Raw genomic sequence first — 20,906 nt, forward strand, 5'->3', positions numbered from 1 at the left:
AATCAACTTCTGAAAGAGGATGCTTTTCTTTGCAAAATTCTTCTTTATCATCACTGGTTTTTCTTTAAATAGAATATATGGTGACTGCCTATAAATAAATCTGTTTTCTTGTTTTTAAAAGTCTTTCTGTCATAGAACCCTTAGTATTTTTGAAGGTTACCTGTATTTCTCTAGCCTCATGTTTTTAAGAGAACATCTGTTTTTAGAAATATAAATTAAAGGCTAAAATATTTGAACTAAAATCCTTTCGAGTTAAAAGAATACCTTTTAGAAATTGTAATTTTTTTCATTTGACTCTTCATTATCTGTAATAACCAGGAGAAAACTTTGAAGTTTATTCTTCCTGCCATTCATAGTCCCATCTTCATCTGGATTCTTATTGGGCCAAAACTAATATGGGATTTTCTGTTTACTATCTCCTCTGTGCCTCCTGACTGACCGTAGCAGAACCCATCTGTGAATTTTTGCTTCATAACCAGCAGGGGGAGCTCATTCACACAGAACTATGAATCCATCTATAAGGAGATAATGGAAAAAGTAATCCAACTTTCTTCAGTAAGAATGGCCCTTTTGCATTTTAAATAAATTATCACATGATAAGCAACAGGTCATTGACAATGGTACTGAGGTAAAGAGCCCTTGAGAAGATGTATTTAGAGATAACCTAGCCTCAATGGCAAGGCTAATGCCCAAAGCAGGTGCATACTCTTGCCTGTACCTGTTTTTCAAGGCTTGGCTTGCTAAGCTGTACAGTTTGAGGTCCAGCCAGTCTGGTCCCTGGAGTAGCTATCACAATGCTGGTGAGCTGGGCCATGGGGAACGTTTTGGCTATGGTTGCAGTCTGCCCATTGACGACACGGACGGGGTGGATGGAATTCTGGGAGGTAGGGAGGGTTGTGGGGGTAAACTTGGTCAGCATAACAGGCCTCTGGATAAGTTGAGGAGCTGCAAGCATAGGAGGAGGTGCTGGGGCAATAGGAATGTTATTCTGGGCCACAGGCTTGGGTCGAACCTATGGGGAAAGAGAGAACAATTACCATATTACTTACAGAAACTTCCTATAAGTCTAAGTAATTATCAGATCGTCCACACTATATATGTGAAATGTTATTTAGTACAAATATTAATGTTCACTTTGGTTGTATTATTTCTATAGAACTCAGGATACATAATCTTATAAAATACTCATCAGCTCTTTAGAGGGTCCAAATGCTACCCTAGAACACAGTTCTTCTGATTCTAAACCTAGCTCCTTCTTTTATATATGCCGTCTCTTCAGGCTGAGGTCAAATGCCCAATCCAGAGACTGGTCTCACCCAGAACTTGTGCCCAGAGTATGGTAATAATGCTGCCAATGGCCTTAATTCACATTCTAAATTTCTTCCTATCCACACTTCAGTTCACCCCCATCTCTGACCCTCTAACCCCCATCTTGGCCACCCCTTCTCTCAGTCTCCTTTGTGGGCTTCCTCTTCCTCTGTCTAATACTAAATGTAAGTGTATTTTGGGATTTTGTCCTGGAACCTTTCTTCCCAGTGTCCTCACTCTTCCTGGGAGCTCTCATCCACCCTGGGGCTTCAGATACCATCAATGTACTGAAGACTTCCGCACTTGTATCTTAGAACCAGACATTTCCTAAATTTCAGAATCATATTCAACTGCCTGCTAGACATCTCTACTTGGAAATCTCACAAGAAGTTCAAAATCAACGTATCTAAAACTCATTAATTCCTTCCTTCAACCTTCTCTTCCTCTTATAATCATCACCTCAGTAAATTTTCATTTCTTTCCTAAATAAACTTCAGAACAATTCTTGATGTTTCCTCCTCCATCTCAACTTCCTAAATCCTTCTCAAATATGTCCTACTTTCTCTTCTCACTGCCATTACTTTTCCCTATGTTTGGCTTACTTAAACAGTGGCAGAAATTTAATTAAAAACATGGGTCAGCCTTGCCTGGGTTCAAACCCTGGTTCTACCACTTGCTAGCTGTATAACCTTAGGCAACATACCTAATCTTTCTAAGCCAGTATTTTTCAAACTTTCTAAACTGTGACCTTATGGGCAAAATCCTTTCCTCTTATGTATTATAGTTCGACCTTTAGTTAACTCTCCAGTTCTGTTTTCCTGAAAACCCAATAAAGATAAGAATATCAACTATGTTACCAGGCAACATTGCTTATGGTGAAAATGACCCGTTATTGCTAAATCGAATCTTAATGGCAAGATTTATAAATACTTGGGACACCATACTTTGGGTTTCCCAAAGTGGGGTCATGCTTATAACTGGGCATGTCCATTGCAGGGACCTTGAAAACCATGCCTATGGAATTGTTATAAGATACACTGGCTTCTGTGAGGCATAAGGTTTCTATGGCGGAGTGGCTCTCCCACTGCCCTGATTTCCCCACCCCTGAGCAGCTGTGGAGACTGCATATGGGCTACTGTAGGGATGCGCATTCAAGAAAAATGTCTGATGCTGAGAAAGAGCTGGTTTCTGTCCTGCATCGTTCTAAGTAGACTGCTGCCAAGTGTGGCCCCTGGCGAGTCTGAATGTTCAGCTTAATTTAAGGTGACCCTGTGGTAGGTGCTGTAGTCATATAGTAGGAAATACATTTCACACTGTAACCAGTATACACACACAGACATATATCTCTGTCTCTAAAAATAAAAACTTCATGAAACAATCCTTATGTGCTATGTACTCTAGTATTTTCTATTATGTTTTGTTCATTTTATTTAAAAACTGTGCATATAATCCACTAAATTGACTTCACAGCCAACTAATGAGGCATAATCCACCATTTAAAAAACATGGACTAAGCCTTAGAGTCCTCACCTAAAAAAGAGCAACACCTACTTTCATACGGTTGCTGTGAGGATTAAAATAGATAACCCACGTACAGTGCTACAGTCAGTGGCAGGTAGCAATATTCTCTATTGTTGACAGTATTCTAACTGTTCTTCCTCCCACAGGCTTGACCACCTCTAATCTATTCTCCACACAGTGGCAAGGAGGAATTTTCTAAAACAAAAATCTGATCATGCCAAGTACCTGTCTGAAAATGCTTTCATGGCTCCCCGCTGTTCCTGGGATAAGGCCCAAATTCTGACACAGCCTATATTGCTCCCCAGGCTCTGGCCCAATGGGCTTCTCCAGCCCCACTGCTTACTCTAGCCTGAGGCCCACTGTCTCAGCCACACCGAATTGCATCTGGTTCCTTAAGCTTCCATACATTTCTCCAACCCAGACTTGCGTGTATGTTCTGCTCTTAGCCTGGAGCATTTTTATTCTTCCCCCCAAACTTTGTCAGGCTGACTTTATTAGGACTTCAGGTTTCAGATAGAATGTCAACTCTTCAAGGCAATGTTCTGTAATATTCTTAAGGAGGAGTTGGGTATCCCTCCCTAACAGACAGTGTAATTGCCCATAATGTGTCTGAAGCTCTCTGAGGGCAGGGAACTGGCTGTCTTGAAAACTGGCATATCCATAGTGTTGACTGGTAGTGCCTTTTTTGAAACACAAGGTATTTATTAAGAATTTATCTGATAGCCTGGCTGGTGTGGTTCAGCGGTTGAGCATCAACTCAGGAACCAGGAAGTCGCGATTAGATTTCCAATCAGTGCACATGCCCGGGTTGGGGGCTTGATCCCCAGTGGGGGCATGCAGGGGGCAGCTGATAAATGATTTTCTCCCATCATTGATACTTCTACCCCTCTCTTCCTCTCCCTGAAATCAATTAAAAAGAAAACAGTTTTATAAAAAGACTTTATCTGATAAATGGTTAAAATCATATAGGCAGTTCAGAAATCACCTATGGCAACTGACCACAAAACTCCTTTCTCTTCTCTCTTTGCCTGAAACCTGGGGCCTCAGATAGGAATTCCCAACCTTTCCATCAGGCAAATCAACTCCCCTCAAGACCCAGTTGGGGCAATCCCGACACTCTGCCATGAGAATGGTGAGTTCAGCCCAATTGCTAGGAATGCTCTCAAGAGAAGATGGGCAAGCTGTGTAGACCTGAAGTCTAAATCCTCATAAGCACGGCTTTGTGTTTAAGTGTGGTGTTCAGTGCCATCACTTTCCAGAGTAGAACTGAATGGTTTCTACTAGTTAGTTTGGCTGTTGTTTCCTTCCCTGCTCTCTTTGGCAAATAGGGAGGGAAAGTGGTATTTATACTCCTTCCCCACTGGCAGGTAGGTCTTGGCTAACTTCTTCCAGTAAGTTAACATTATAAGGTTTAAAATAGTGTTATCTTAATTAAATTTAGGAAAATTTCCTTTCCTTACATCCCCCTGCTACTGCCATTGGTCACTGTTAAGAAACTACAATGATAAAATAAGCTTCGTCATGATATAGAAATCATCAGCTGGAATCTTTAGCTAAGAGGGATCTGTCTACAGTTGATCTGACAAGAGCATTACAGGCCCTCAAGGATTTCTGTCCACCTAACCCTTATTGGCTTGTCAGTGGTTCACTCACCTGTGGAAGAAAGTTTGGACGTGGAGTGAGTCTAGGAGGAGGGATAAACTGTGGTACTTTGATGGGCTGAGGAGGTGTTGCCTGAACCTGCTAAAAAATGAGAAAGATAAGTAAATCAGAGGGGACAATAAATGTTCAATATCAAAGCATCACTGTTCTCTGCATCAGACAATATTTTCTATGTGCTTTCACTATAGAATTAACCACCTGAATTAACACTCTCCCACTTGCATGCTTTACCCCACAGAGTGAACTAATCACATTTGTTCCCTCACATACCTAATATGGAACATGCAGGCTCAGCAAGCTTAGGCAATTTCCTTTGTCACTCAAGAACTTTTGCACTTAAGTATTTTAAAAGTCAAGACTGGATCCAAAGTAAAATCAAACTTGCCTCCTGGCCAAATGGGCCCTTTCCTAACACAGAGCTTTGTCTAACAGAGAATGCCTTTCTTCCCATAGAGAAGTTTCTCACTTCAGCACCTGGCTGAGTTATCTGGTTGCTTCTCTAAAGATTCCTGGGTTTAAGTGGTGAAGCTTCCTGTCATTGCTCTCTAGTTTCACTCATCACTGGTCATCCTTCAAAAGCCACCACGAACTCTTAGCTGCCATTTTAGGAGCAAACTTTTAAAACACAATTTGGATATCCTTCCCCAAGATTATGAGGACATCAGTTTCCAAATGGTTTATCCTAGAAATCTCATGAACAATTTTGTCCAGTACTTCGTGAGTGATAATTTCAAGGTATAGTGAACTATAAGAATCCAGCAGGGAGTTTCCCAAAATCAGTAATATGGCACCAGAGTCTCAGCACTCAAGTTTCACAGGCAGGGCCGTGGACAGGAGGGAGAGGAACACGCAACAGGGTGCATGCCTCTGTGAAGGGCATTTTCCCTTCAAGTCAAGTCAGACTTTGATCTCAAATTATGCACTGAATGGGTTTTGGTTTTTGGTGTCAAGATACCTCTATAGTTAATTTTGAATAGACAGTAGGAAAGCCATATTCCCTAGTCAGCCCCAAAGGGTAGAGTGATGGAGATGAAAAAATCCAGCAGGAGCATAAAATGGATATATTCTATAAATGCATATTCCTCTCATGTGGGCACACATGAGCAGCAGCTGTTGGCTTACCAGAGTGACTGTGTTTTTTGCCACAATTTGGACAGCCTCTGCCCCAGGCCCAGTGACCTTACTAGACGTCTGGAGGTTGACTGGTGTGTTCTGCACATCAGTGCTGAGCACAGCCTTCTGACTGTTGATGGCGGTCACCATAGCAATGGTAGGTCTCTGGCCCACAACAGAGGCAGGCATGGTTGCAGTTGCTGCTTTCAAGACGAGAGGTAGTGTCTTTGTGGTAATCATAGAAGCTGTAGTTACAGTCTTCTAGGAGACACGGAGAACAGATATTAGGACACTGAACTGTGATCCTATTAAACAATATCCTGCTAACCCCCAGCAGAAAACAAAGCAATTAATTCTCATAATCAATCAAGTTCCTCAGTATAACATTTCTTTTGTGTACATAGAGCACACGGTTACTACAGAGAAAGACGATTTCTAGTTTGCCAGCGTTCTCAAATTTAGTGTTAAGCTCACAGTAATAACTGCAACTAATATGGGCACAAGGTTTTCAATAACGAGTGGGGTGGGTTTACAGATACAGAATATGAGTGTATCTTTTGGCTTTTCTAATTCTTAGCTTGCTCTCAATTAATTTAAATTTTGTAGAAGTTTCCAATCAATGAGGAACACACTATCACTATCCTTAATTGCTACAATCTCATCAATAGGAAGAAAGCCATCATATGATTCTGATGATCTGCCACCTGTGACAAAAGGCAGGGATAAAAGGACAGTATCTTTCCCTTTTCTTTTTTTTTTGAGTGTTACCCTGGAGAGGTGGAAGGGAACCTCATATGAGGATTAGTGTAATTGTTGCCTCAAAGGCAGTAAATCCCAAGCACCAGATAATAAAACCAACTAGTATAGTAAATACCAGCTCTTGATACCAAAGGGATCTGTGTCACTACCTATAATCTTTTCTGTGGAGAACTGCTGCAGAAGTGACCGAGATCCAGTGAAACGTGACAAGGTGGAAACAAGCACCTGAGTTTCAAAAAGCCTCATAGATGAGAGGACGGATGGAGGTGAGAGGGCTTGACTGGTGCTCCATGACGGCTACTGCAGCTGTGAGGCTGTGTTCTTCTATGCTTCCCACCGGAGTAAAGGAGCCAGGCACCCGGCACACACATCCATCTAGTGCTACCAGTCAGTCACTCAAGGTACAGACATCTCAGGAACATGAAGTTTATCTGGTCCAACTTGTTGGTTCTGACTTTGATACTACCCCACCTTTTTCTTCTTTACACTTGCATTGTCCAATTTGGTAGCTACTAGCCACATATGGCTGTTTACATTAAATTCATTAAAACAAAATAAAATTAAAACTTCAGTTCATCAGTCACCTAGCCCATTTCAAGTGTTGAGCAGCCATAGGTGGCTTGTGACGACCAAACGGGTGGTGGAGATTTCCGCCCGTGCGGAAAGTTCTGTTGGACAACGCTGCTCAGTGAGCAGGACCCCACTCTCCTGGAATCAGATCTGGACAAATTCCCTTGTGAATTTCTATTTCAGTGTCTATGTAACTACTTGTGTATTAAGTTGCTTGGTTACAGGCAATTCTTTATTTCCATTTTCTGCCTTAAACACATATACACATATATGTATGACCTAATCTTTTAACATCTTTTTTTTTCTTTTAACCAAAAATTTAATGATCTGGCCCGATCTATCCCATCATAGCCTAATCAGCAATCCTGATTAATCCTTGTCATCAAAATCACCCAAATCTCTGTTTCTCTTCTCTGAGTCAACAACACAGGAGTGGCTTATGCCGCTTGCCACTGCCTCCTCAAATGTGAAATGTGAAATGAGAGTGAAAGGGGAATACTCATATTTATTTTAGGGGTTAGCAACATGCCCTTGACCGGAATTGAACCCGGGACCTTTCAGTCCGCAGGCCGATGCTCTATCCACTGAGCCAAACCGGTTTTGGCTTTTTTTTCTTTTAACCAAAAATTTAATGATCTGGCCCGATCTATCCCATCATAGCCTAATCAGCAATCCTGATTAATCCTTGTCATCAAAATCACCCAAATCTCTGTTTCTCTTCTCTGAGTCAACAACACAGGAGTGGCTTATGCCGCTTGCCACTGCCTCCTCAAATGTGAAATGTGAAATGAGAGTGAAAGGGGAATACTCATATTTATTTTAGGGGTTAGCAGGCCATCTACTCTCTATCAGGGATGAAAACCAAAGAAAAGCTAACTGCTAGTTATCATTAGAAATGTTACTGTAGTGCAGCAGGACTGACTTTACATTACCAGCTATTTGTGGGTTTTTTTGTTTGTTTTTTACCAGCTATTTGTAATAAAAGTTTTTAATTCAGTGTGATGTTAGCTCTATCTTTCAATTTGAAACATCTACATACAAAAAACTTTTGAAGTGGTGAGCAAGTCCCATCTTAGTTCTACTAATGGGCTATGGAAGTGAAGCTCTAATCCAGTGGTTCTCAACCTTCCTAATGCCGCGACCCTTTAATATTGTTTGTTTTTTACCAGCTATTTGTAATAAAAGTTTTTAATTCAGTGTGATGTTAGCTCTATCTTTCAATTTGAAACATCTACATACAAAAAACTTTTGAAGTGGTGAGCAAGTCCCATCTTAGTTCTACTAATGGGCTATGGAAGTGAAGCTCTAATCCAGTGGTTCTCAACCTTCCTAATGCCGCGACCCTTTAATACAGTTCCTCATGTTGTGGTGACCCCCAACCATAAAATTATTTTCGTTGCTACTTCTTAACTGTAATTTTGCTACTGTTATGAGTCATAATGTAAATATCTGATATGCAGGATGTATTTTCATTGTTACAAACTGAACATAATTAAAGCATAGTGATTAATCACAAAAACAATATGTAATTATATATTCAATATGTGTTTTCTGATGGTCTTAGGCGACTCCTGTGAAAGGGTCGTTCGACCCCCCAAAGGGGTCTCGACCCACAGGTGGAGAACCGCTGCTCTAATCAGAACTCACTGATGAGATTTTTAAAGTGCTTGTTGTTACTGCTTTAAAAGAGGTTAGTATACTTTTGTCTGAAACATCCTTGTTTCAAGTAAATCTCAAACTCACCTGAATTACATACATACCATCAACTGCAACACGTAAAAAACATCTTTAGGTTAGCATTCTTATTCTACTTTATATGGTTGTGGCTCATTTTACTATATGTATTCTAGCAGCTATATAACTCTTTCTATACACAGGCACAAGACTCAGGACTATATGCATCAAGTAAAACGTTTTGGAGAATGTATTTTCTATTTATTGACACCAGGTATTGACACAGGTATTATCTGGATATTTACTCCTGCCCTAGTGCTTCTTCTATTCTAAGTATTAAGAGCATAAACCAATCTTGGAGTGTTAGAGTTTAGATGACAAAGAGAATCTAGAGTTTTGAAATTCAAACCTAATGAAAACCTCTGAACTGTTCTGGCAGGAGGAAAAAAGACACAGAGAGGAAAGGTATCCACCAACAAAGAAAGTTATTTCAATGGAAGCTGTCTGTGGCTGGCCGGTGCAATCCAAGTATGACTGCTTTCAAGAGAAGATGCAGCTTCCCCACAATTTCATGAAGGGGTTCTTCAATCCAGACAAAACCCAAACTGCATGAACTAGAAGGTAATACAGAAATACATGGCAAGAAGCACTAACTGCAAAATCCTTTCCATTTATTTTTTTATTTTTTGTCCAGTTATTATTGTTCTATACCTACAAAGCATGAGATATTGATTGAAAACATAGAGACTCCGATGCACAAATCAGAACTTAGAGTTGGAGTTAATTAAGAGAACTGGTTCTCCTACTCCCCCATACTTTGGTACCTGCTAACCTGATTTAGAATAAAACACTTTCTTCTCCCTGCCTATGCTGATTGCTACTTACCAGTTACCAGAATTGTGTAAAACACGTAGAGGAGTACCAATATAAAGAACTTAGGTGTTTAATATACTCCATATACAACTTCTCATTTGTTCTTGACCTCATGAACCTTTAATGACTCTATAACTGCCAAATTCCCAAAAGTTTTGTCATGCATTGGAGGGTTTCCACAAGCTAATTGCTTCCTCCCTTTATGGTTTTATCTCCCTCTCCACTGTTTCCTGAATCCACACTCCAGGCACATCAGCCTCCTTTCTATTCCCCGGGAATGCATTTACTTTTTTGACTCCACCCTACACTGTGATACTCTATCTCCCGCTGCTCATCACTGAAATTTCACTTATCTGTCAAGGTCCTACTCAAATGCCACCTCCTTTGTGAAGTACTCTCTGTTCCCTCCTCTCAAAATCACTTGTCCTCTGGTATTTTCTCAGCTCTTTCATTTTCTTCTTTGTTAGCTGTTTTCATTCATCTTCCTCTCTTCTAAAGTTTTTAAATTCTTGAAGACAGAAATTCTGTCTTATTTGTGAATCTATCCTCTACATTGCCTAATATAGTAAACACTCAATACATATTTAGAGAATGAATGAAAATTACTATATCAGATTCTAGGCAGGGACCATTATTACCTCTTTGTATACCAGAATCTAGCACATAGCGAGTACCCAATAAATACTTATTTTTTATTGTAAAAACAAAACCCCAAAACCTAGAGGATCTTTTGGCTTTTAACATTAAACATTTGCATTACATAAAATAAATAATATAAAACAAGCTTAACCAAATCAATCAACTATATTAGGTGGGCTTCAGATGGAGAGATGCCACACACACTGTTTTGGGGATAGCCCTATGCCCCCTCCCTATCATCACCTCAAAGCAGCACACAACTCAGATCATACCAGGAAGGGAATAGCTATTATAAGTATTACTTAAGTGTTTTCTGAGTTGTGTGACATGGAATGTTACTTGAACAGAAAGTTTTCATGGATCAAGAGAGAAAATTCCTACATACCAAGAAATAATGAAGTCTACCACTTTCCTTCCATATAAACACTTTCTGATCAAACTGTACTTTGGAAAGAGAACAACCTAATCTGACTCTATTTAAAAGTCCAACAAAGTAATCTGGTAAGCAGTCTTTCAGAAGAAATACAAGTCCTGGTCCGGGGGTTTCAGAAGTCAGTTTGAATATCTAATTTTCAAATAACCTTGGGGTGGAGATCAGGGTAAACATTTTGCTGGCTGCTCTATTATCTGATTCACAACAGGGATTCTTCCTTTTCCTTTTTTGGCATGTTATATAATTTCTGTTTTTGGTATTATATGGCAGTACAGAAGAGTGATGAATAGATTTTTCAGCCAGAATATCTGGGTTCAAATCTTGGCTCCATTACATACGACCTACATGATTTTAGATATCTCTCTGTGTCTTAGTTTTCTTTCTTAAAAAAAAAAGAGAGAGAGAGAGAGATAACAATACAACACTTTCCCTATTAGAGTTGGAATGAGGATTGTGTACATTATATATTTAAAGCACTTAGGAGCGCACCAATATATAGTAATCTTTATTAAACTTAACAATCTTTAGTAATCTTTAGTATTTTTATAAGAAACGCATTCTTCACTTGCAAAATAAATGTACATAAACCTTTTCCTTTACAAATAAAGATACAGTGAAGACTTGGTGTTGATGGGTCAGAGATATCCACACTTAAGATTCAAAAGATCTAAGTCCTTGAAATCATGTGCAAAAATGAGTGTATTAATTATAAATGTGTATTTTTCTGGGGAGGGGATCCATAGCTTTCAACAGAGTCTTAAAGGGGTCTGTGACCTCCAAGGATCAAGAACCCCTGCTCAATTGTCCCTGCTCATTTAAACCCCTGCTCATTTTAAAAGCTGTGCCACCAGTGTGGCTCAGTGGTTGAGCACTGACCTATGAACCAGGAGGTCATGGTTCTATTCCCAGTCAGGGCACATGGCCAGGTTTTAGGCTCAAGCCCCGGTAGGGGGTATGCAGGAGGCAGCCCATCAGTGATTCTCTCCAACTGTTGATGTTTCCCTCTCTCCCTCTCCCTTTCTCTGTCTGAAATAAATAAAAAATATATTTTAAAAAGCTGTGCCCATATTATATCTAAGTGTGTGGAGATCAAACTTGAATAATTTTCTTAACTGAGTATCGTTCCCAAATATGTCCTTGTGTGTGTCTTGATTGCCTCCCTATCCTTACATTATATTCTAGCTTAAATGCCCTTTACAGTAAAATCATTTACACAGCTACACCAAGTCAGAATGTTATTAAGCTTCTACTTCTTAGTGATAGTTTTGACCTGCAGCTTCCATTTTAGATTTCCTTCTGAGTATTAGAACAGATTCATATTCTCATGAATGTGGACTTATAAATGAATATTTTGTTTCTAAGAATAATGGAAATATATCACCCTTCTAAATGCTCTTTCTACCTGATCCTGTAATATCTCTATGCCTAATTGCTAAGAATTCCAGAAAAACAATTCCAGAGGAGGTGATATCACACAGACTTTTAGAAAAAGCTCAAATAAATATTTCCAGAAACTGAAAATAAGACGTTACTTCTGTTCTTATACTGAGAAGCAATTTTTCTTTGTCACCCACTACCTTTCCCTCCTTCTCTGGACAGTTGGAAAATGATTTAACTTTTGCTCCTTAGTAATGTTATTTCCCTCTGCCAATCAATTTCAAGTGGTTCCCATCACAGTTATAATATAAAAAAGGAACCAAAATAACTTTTGTGTAGGGCTGGTTGAGCTTAATATAGCCTGAAACAGGACCTCATTCTACATGACCAACAGCACATCCATCCACAACCCAAAGCCTGCAATGCTCCTCCCACACTTTACCTGTGAAGCGGTCAGGTTGGAAGAGGGTGCTGCCGACTGGGCGTGGTGGTGGTGGTACTGCTGTTGTTGCTGTAGCTGCTGTAGTGGTTGCTGCTGTGCTGTTTGTAGTTTGTTTTCAGATTGTGGCAATGGCTGTATTTGGAACTTGTCTGGTTGTTCTTGCTTTACTATCAGGTTCTTCCGAAGCTGTTCAACGACTCTTTTCTACCAAATGAGAAAAAAGAAAGAAGAGCCATCAGAATACAGGCAGTCCTCGGGCAGTCAGACTCTGGTCGTTTCGTGGTTACGTAGCCATCTCCCATTTACAGTATTTATAAAAAAAAAAGTTCCGTCATTTCGACATATGTACATATGTGCTTTATGTTTTTTATTATTTATTTACCACAAGTAAAAGTCAGGAATTGTTATCTTTTAAAAATTTTTTTACTGTTTCATTTCATTACTGCTGTGTATGTGCTCCATGTGAGTGATGTAGGTGCTTATGTAGGTGGGTTCTGACTTACATTGCGTTGTAGGAACGGATCTCCGACGTAACGCAAGGACCTACTATATTGTCCTACCAGCTGTACAGAAATATGCAATAATTATATGCCTCTGACATCTTTAAAATTTGTTACATCTAAAATTTACAGATTCAACAAATGAGGAGAACCTATGGCATAAGAAACATTTTATAAAGGGAAACTGAGACACGCAGGTGGGAAGAAAAGCTAATGCAGGTCATGCAGCAGAGCTCAGCTTTCTTGACTGTTATTAGCTGAGCATGCTAGGCTGGGAGGGCAGTGTAGTAGAGCATAGCAGTGAAGACACGACTCTGGAGAAAGGCTGCCTCAATTCAAATTTCAGTTTTGCTACTTAGCAGTCACATGATGTTGGGCAAGTTCCTTAACCTATCTATGGATCAATGTCCTGTTCTGTAAAGTGAGGCGACTAACAATATCCTTAGGATTCTTACAAGTACCAAACCAGCTGCTAGTTGTAAAGTACTCAGAACTATGATTGGCACATTGATGGTCATTTTTCTTTTTGCATCTGACTACACAGATACTAGTCATATTAATTTTTGTTAATCAATCAGATATCATCTATCTACCAAAGATTCAAATATTAAAGACTTTTAAACAAAGAAACCTTGATCTCAGAAATATGCAATATAAACGTCAGACATTCTAAATCACTGAAAAGGGTAACTCATGAGCTGGACTTCTTTGCTGGGCCAAGATCTGTAGAAATGCTTACGTTTGTTTACGCAGAGTAGGGATTTAGTTACATGGGTTGAAAATTTTAAATTAACATTTGCTGAATTTTCTAGACCTGTTCAAATCCAAGAAAATGTGTACTTGGAAACCTTTATTACTACAGAATACATTTCAACAGAACGTAAGCTGCATGAGGGAAAGGACTTTTGCTCACAACTATACTCTGTAGCTAAGTCAATGGTCCTCATTCTCTTCACATGACACGTAAAGTGATGGGTCCAAAGACCAGCAAAAGGCTCAGAGAATATATAATAACTACCTGGGGCCAGACTTGGGCTCTGACTCTCCCTGCCCTCATGGCTGAAAGTATAAGCAGCTCCTCTCTCATATACTTTCAAGTGAGTTCATCAACTGAGGTTTGTTATTTCTGACAAAAATAATTGCTATTTTCTAATATAGATTATGAGTAGAGAAAAAAAGTGAATAAAAATCTTTAAATAAAGAGTTAAGTGAAACCAGAGAGCCAGGTTGATTTTCAAATTCCTGCATATGATTCTAACCAACTTCATTTGTATTCTCTAAAGAATCCAAACCTGCAGGCTACTGGCTTAACGTTGTTTGAATATTAAAATATTTACAAAATGGATTTTTAAAAACTTGAAGTCAATACAAAATACATTCTTGAGAGAATTTTAAATATTTTTATTATTGATTTTTGGGGGCAATGAAAATATCATATAAAGGCCAATGGGGGGGGGGAGGACTGCTGTACTATATACTCTGCTAGCATTTCCTCTTTCTGTAGTTAAATATTAAAAAGAAAAAAAGGATGCAGAGTCCAATGTCTCTGTAGAAACCATCTGCAGAATAATAAAAATGCAAATTAATAAAAATATCAAATGCTTATAAAAATTAACGTTCAAGTCTCAAGTATAAATGGCAGAGTAATTGAACTGATACGTCTTAGGAGAGGGGAAAGTAATAGCAGGGGTGTTACGGATAATTCTGAGAATCACAGATAGATTTCATTGCCTGGTGACTGCCAGACATTTAACAAATAAGTAAGTATTTAGAGTTGCTCTTATCCCCCCCAAACATATTAATCAGCATTAATCAAACATAACAAACTAACAAAAGTGTAACATAGCAGTGAGAGAAAGGGACTCAAAAAACCTTTATTTAAAAAAAAGCCCATGAAAAAACAGCTCAAATCAGGAGGAGAGAAACCAGGAGGAAAACAAACACCACAAATGTGACACCTGCCAACAAATAAACTTTGAACGGGAACAGCAGAGGAGACTAAATAATGATTACACCAGGCATGAAAGGAAAGGGTGTTTTTCCCCCTACAGCCATCCGTAGGAAATACAGTGTTCTCTCTCACTGACTGCCCAACTGGGGGAAACTACAAGCAAGAGACAAAGCCCGGAACCCACTCCCAGGGCTGTGCACAGCAGAAGGGAATAGTAGGGGGAAGAAGGAGAAAGGGACGCAGGCTAGAGTACTTGGCAGCCATATGGCTGGAGCAAGGTGATGACCAATCAGAACGAACATCAGAAGGTGGGAGTCAGTGAGTCACGCTGCATTCACAACCAAGCCTGTGGAACTTGTGGGGGCTGGGACAGGGGAGGGTTCAAAATACTTGCACACTGACATTAGTCCTTAAGAGGAGAAAAAAACAAAAAAAGGCAGGAGAAGAAAAAGAGAGCTGTGTAGATTGGACATGGGTCAAATCATACAAGCTGGGCACATTTTCCGTGATAGAGGGTCTGGTATGTTTCAGAGTGCTGCTCAGAAACGCACGGCCGCTGCACTCCTTGCGCTGTTTATCAGAATATTAGAATACCAAGCGTGTAGTTGTGCATGTCTGTGAAATTTTTTAAAATCAAGATTTGGGGGAAATGCTGACGCCTTCTGTAACTCAAACATCTCTCACTGCAGATTGAAAACCAGCCATCTAAAGTCAAGCGAGCTCTGCCATGGGGTGCTCCTCAGGTGTCCAGAGGCCCTGCACACTCTGAAGCACTGGCTAATAAGGGAGGGCTACTGAGCGAATTTGTTGGCTTTTCTACATCTAACAATCCAGACTTGTTCTAGTTCATTCTGGTAAACACAAAAGTCATAGTAACTCCAGCAGGATCCTGATCTGGGTCAGGATCAGTTTTGGTGACAGCAAAAGAATAAAGCTATAATATTTCATAAATCTTAGCTGTGTGGTATCAGCGAAGTTGTTAAGTAGTCTCTTGTCTCTACAGACAGTGAGCCTATATTTTTACTATTACATGTTTGTTTTTTTAAATATATTTTATTGATTTTTTACAGAGAGGAAGGGAGAGGAATAGAGAGTTAGAAACATTGATGAGAGAGAAACATCGATCAGCTGCCTCTTGCACACCCCCTACTGGGGATGTGCCCGCAACCAAGGTACATGCCCTTGACCGGAATCAAACCTGGGACCCTTCAGTCTGTAGGCCGACACTTTATCCACTGAGCTAAACTGGTTAGAGCTACATGTTTTTAAAAATATACATATTTTTATTGATTTCAGAGTGGAAGGGAGAGAGAGATAGAAACATCAATGATGAGACAGAATCACTAATTAGCTGCCTCCTGCAAGCCTTCCAACAGGGACGGAGCCCGCAACCCAGGCATGTGCCCTGACTGGGAATCGAACTGTGACCTCCTGGTTCATAGGTTAACGCTCAACCTCTGTGCCACACTGGCTGGCCACTATTACATGTTTTAAACAAAGAAATCAACTTCTGTGGTCATTAATGAACGTTATGCTGGCATAAACAATTTGATATTTTCAATGTTATTCATATATACGGCAGAACTTTAAGTGCAGCTAATTATGTTGGAACATTATCCTGAAGCTTTGCCATTCGTCACTCACTAATAAGTCAATGAGAATAAAAGAGGAGGGAAATGAAGAAAATGGAAGAGGAAAAGCTGGAGAGAATGATGGCAGAAATGAGGAAGAAAAGTTAGTAACTTATCATCTTCTCTCCTTAATATAGCAATGGGCCAAGCTAGCATCACCCCCTTCAATCCATTTGTCAAGACCTGCTCCATAAACCCACGTGTAATTCTGAGCCTCGGATTCCCTGGACATTTGTAGCACCAGGTTTCATCGGGGCTTGTTCAGGCAGAAGAGTTCACAGAGCCTCTGACACTTCGAGCTACAGTTTCTGAGACAGGTAGTCATGTTGACCAATATTGTGACATTCAGTGATACTATCAACGTGTTCACATGACAGCAAGGCAGATCCCCCCCGCAAAATACACAAGTTTATAGGTCCAATTCAACAGAAAACCAGGTTCCTTTTCTCCTAAGTCAACCATTCCACATTCCATGGCCTGGGTCCGCACAGAAGAAAGATGGAGAAACAGAAGGACAGCCTCCACCACTCCAGCCAAGGCACCAGTTTACTTCTATCAAACTCTCACAAATTTTAGAAAGCTTCTCTTGAAAGGAACTCCCGGCCCACGGCCCTGCCCTCTGGGATGCCAGTGCTTTAAGTCTCTGCTTTCCTACACAGTCTGTCATTCCACTTGTCTGTGTTCTGGTTGACATAATCTGTTTTATATCGATTATGAGAGGACCACACCCACTCAGACTTCTTGCATAGTACTGCCTTAAAAATTCATCCTTTTCCCCCTCCATGAATCAACCATACAATCTGAAAATATAACCTTCACCCTTCATACCAGAGGCTGATAGAGACTTATAATTTTTCACAAATCCAGAAAGTCAAGGACAAATCTTACCCATCTTTATACCTAAAATGCAGTGAAATTTTTTTAAAAAAAAATATTTTTAATATATTTTATTGATTTTTTACAGGGAGGAAGGGAGAGAGATAGAGAGTTAGAAACATTGATGAGAGAGAAACATCGATCAGCTGCCTCTTGCACACCCCCTACTGGGGATGTGCCCGCAACCAAGGTACATGCCCTTGACCGGAATCAAACCTGGGACCCTTCAGTCTGTAGGCCGACACTTTATCCACTGAGCTAAACTGGTTAGAGCTACATATATTTTATTGATATTTTTTACAGGGAGGAAGGGAGAGGGACAGAGAGTTAGAAACATTGATGAGAGAAAAACATCGATCAGCCGCCTCCTGCACACCCCCCACTGGGGATGTGCCCGCAACCAAGGTACATGCCCTTGACCAGAATCAAACCCAGGACCCTTCAGTCCGCAGGCTGCCGCCCTATCCACTGAGCCAAACTGATTAGGGCTGCAGTGAAAATTTTTTCCAGGTCTTCAGACTCACCAAGTGCTCAAAGGTAACTAGAGAAACTAAAATTTTTGTGTGCAGAAAAACTAATGTGGAGAAGTTTACACTTGTTGATGAAGTCAGAATTTACTCAAAGAAACGAAAACTTTCTATTGTTCGACTGAAATACAATCACTGCATTTTTGAGCAACACCAATATTCCTCAACGCTGAAGAGGCGGCAGGAGACACGATGACAGTCTTTAGAAGGCTGCCACACAATGAACATCCCCTAAAGAATAGGGAATGTGTTACTGGCATAACAATGACACAGTTATGATCCACAGTAAAAGGTATGTGCTATTAAATTAAGTGAAGCCCTAACTGGTTTGGCTCAGTGGTTAGAGCGCCAGCCTGTGGACTGAAGGGTCCCAGGTTTGATTCCGGTCAAGGGCATGTACCTTGGTTGTGGGTACATCCCCAGTAGGAGGTGTGCAGGAGGCAGCTGATCGATGTTTCTCTCTCATCGATGTTTCTAACTCTCTATTCCTCTCCCTTCCTCTCTGTAAAAAAATCAATAAAATATATTATAAATAAATAAATAAATAAATAAATAAAGTGAAGATTCCACCATTTTGTGAAGTAAAGCACAGGAAAAAGCACTAAACTCAAAATAAGCTCCTTCCTAATGCAGCAGGTGAAAGTCAGTGGGAGAGTATGCACTGGCGCCACTAGAAGGAATGCTCCAAGTGGCGCCAGTGCATACTCAGGCCGGATTCTGACAGAAGAGGAGGAGGAAATTGGTGGCAGCAGCTATAAAATATTCTTAGTTAAAAAGACATGGGCTTTACTCATTTTGTAAGGTACTACAAAGTTTTCTCCAAACTCTCCAATATTCTGTTTGGGGGTTAGAATTAACAAATAGCTTCTAACCTTTTTAAACCTTTTAAAAGAGATATGCCCTTAAAATGCCACCTGTTTGACAGAAGTGGTATCTACACCTCCTCTATACAATGAACTGCTATGTTGTCTACTGGAGAGGATTTGTTTTGTCTTGGAGAGCTGGGAACATAAATAATTATTTTATAGTTCTGCAAGGTGTCATGGAATTTGTACAGTACAATATAAATGAATTAAGGAACAGCAGCAGTTGGAATTATCAGAGTTTATTTTTGATAAAGTTCAAAATTCTCTACATGGATGCTTAACAGATGGTGGAGAATGCATATGTCATGGTACTGATTAGACTTTGGCTTACTTTTTTAATTAAAAAATATTCTTGTGGTTTACTCAACATACACACACACACACACACACACATTTACATCAATAGGTTTAACATCCCATCCACAGGACAATAGAGCTTTTATTCATATCAATGGGATTTATATTCCATCTCCACAGGGCATTAGACCCTTTATTTGATGGCCTGATTGAAAGGCAGTTTGCATTCTTATTTAGTTCATTCACGCTGTAATAGGTAAACCCAACCCCACTCTCCCCCAACCCCTATGCATGGCTATAAAAGACTGCTAGGACTGCTATAGTCAAACTCCCACCAAAATGGAGGGACTCTTCTAAGAACCTGGGCATTGCCTTTAACTTGCACCAAACAATAGCTAACTAAATGTGACTTATTTCTAATGTCAATTATATTTTAATCACTTGATTTTTAACATCTAGTCAAACATTTTTATGTTAGTTCAAACTACTTTTTTAAAAATGAGAATTGCCCAAAGTACAGGATTAAGAAAGAGAAAGCTACCTGTTGCCTTTTCATCTTAGAAATCAAACACATTGGGAATATTTCCCTGTGTAAAAATATAGGTGCAGCCCAGATTTCGAATGTATGAAATTGATGTCCAATTTAAATGTAACCTGACCCAGCAAAGACCCTAGATACAGTAATGAGGACAGCAGAAAAAACATAAGAACCATTTATAATCTGCATAACTTAGCTGCTTGCTAATATAAAAAAGTGCCTGAATCATTGTGTTTGTAGCATACGATGAGATATGACATGGAGGCTACAATTTATAAATTCAGCTGCAGTTCAGCAAAAGGCGTGCCCCTCTGTAACTCTCTGTTACAGACGTGCACACACCACCAGCTTGTCATTCATAATTCTATGACTCTCCCCACAACTTAAAAGGCAGCACTGCCTTGTTAACGTCGGCTGTCCCATACACTACAAGGTTCTCTTGTTGCTCTGCCCTGAAGCTGCTGTGGTTTTCCTTACAAAAGAATTATGATTGAAAATGGCTGCACAGTAGCTGTCCATGACAAGTTGGATATGAAAATACAATTTAAGCACAGTAATGATCCTAAAATGGGAAGAGAGGAACAAAACTAAAAACCCCTATCATTTTATGGAACACTGCTCAGATAAAACAGATTGTTTTGCTTACTCCGAGCCCTGGGTACAATGTGAGATAATGCAGGAAGCCCTCTTTTCACAGAAACACGAGACAGAATCAGATGCTGAAAGCGGCAAACATAATAGATTACTTAACTAAATTCTACACAGAATACATGTCCTAAGACATGAATCAATCATTTCCAAAGGTGAGAATACTGTTTAACAATCCTCAATTCTGCAGTTTTTCTTAAAAGATAGAAAAAAGACACATAATGGTATTAGGACAATATACTAAGTCAGGCAGGATACACCAGGTAGAAAATATTCTATGGTGAAATTTTCTTTACATTTAAACAAAAGTAAGTCTTATAAATCACTAAACTAACATTTTGAATTGGGAAGTATTTGAACAAAAGTACATCCTGAACAAGACACTCTTGCTACTTAAAAACATAATGTTTATTATCTACTGTAAAAGCATAAACACATAGATTTAAAAAGATTCCAAATCTCTTGATTTCACAAAGCATTCACTATTTCAGTAGTTTAATTTATCACAGAAGTATTTGTTACAATCACTTGAAGAGAGAAATGAAGTGTTACAAATTTACTTTCTGACAAGACCCCACATAAAACAACAAAGAGGGAGAGCAATTCCATCACCTCATAGGCTGCCAGGATGAGTGAGGGATGGGTAACTTCAGGGATTGGATCATCCAAGACACGTGACAAAGGATGGTTTGCAGTGTTCT

The 20,906-nt window shown here is 39.7% G+C and overlaps 1 protein-coding gene across 24 annotated transcripts in view; it reads right to left on the minus strand.

Annotated features, from left to right (window-relative positions):
• Positions 1–20,906, minus strand: part of PHF21A (PHD finger protein 21A) — a 162,699-nt gene that overhangs the window by 22,404 nt on the left and 119,389 nt on the right. For 21 of the 24 annotated variants that reach the window (XM_014543341.1, XM_014543330.1, XM_014543329.1 and 18 more), the window contains 4 exons: positions 12,372–12,575; positions 5,614–5,865; positions 4,483–4,572; positions 719–1,012 (listed from right to left, as the gene is read on the minus strand). In XM_014543341.1, coding sequence (XP_014398827.1) covers positions 719–1,012; positions 4,483–4,572; positions 5,614–5,865; positions 12,372–12,575 — 840 coding nt within the window. The remainder of the gene's footprint in view (positions 1–718; positions 1,013–4,482; positions 4,573–5,613; positions 5,866–12,371; positions 12,576–20,906) is intronic. The other 3 variants (XM_014543337.1, XM_014543332.1, XM_014543331.1) reach the window with 2 other exon arrangements.

The sequence above is a fragment of the Myotis brandtii genome, unplaced genomic scaffold (assembly GCF_000412655.1).
Source record: "Myotis brandtii unplaced genomic scaffold, ASM41265v1 scaffold324, whole genome shotgun sequence".
Lineage (NCBI taxonomy): Eukaryota > Metazoa > Chordata > Mammalia > Chiroptera > Vespertilionidae > Myotis > Myotis brandtii.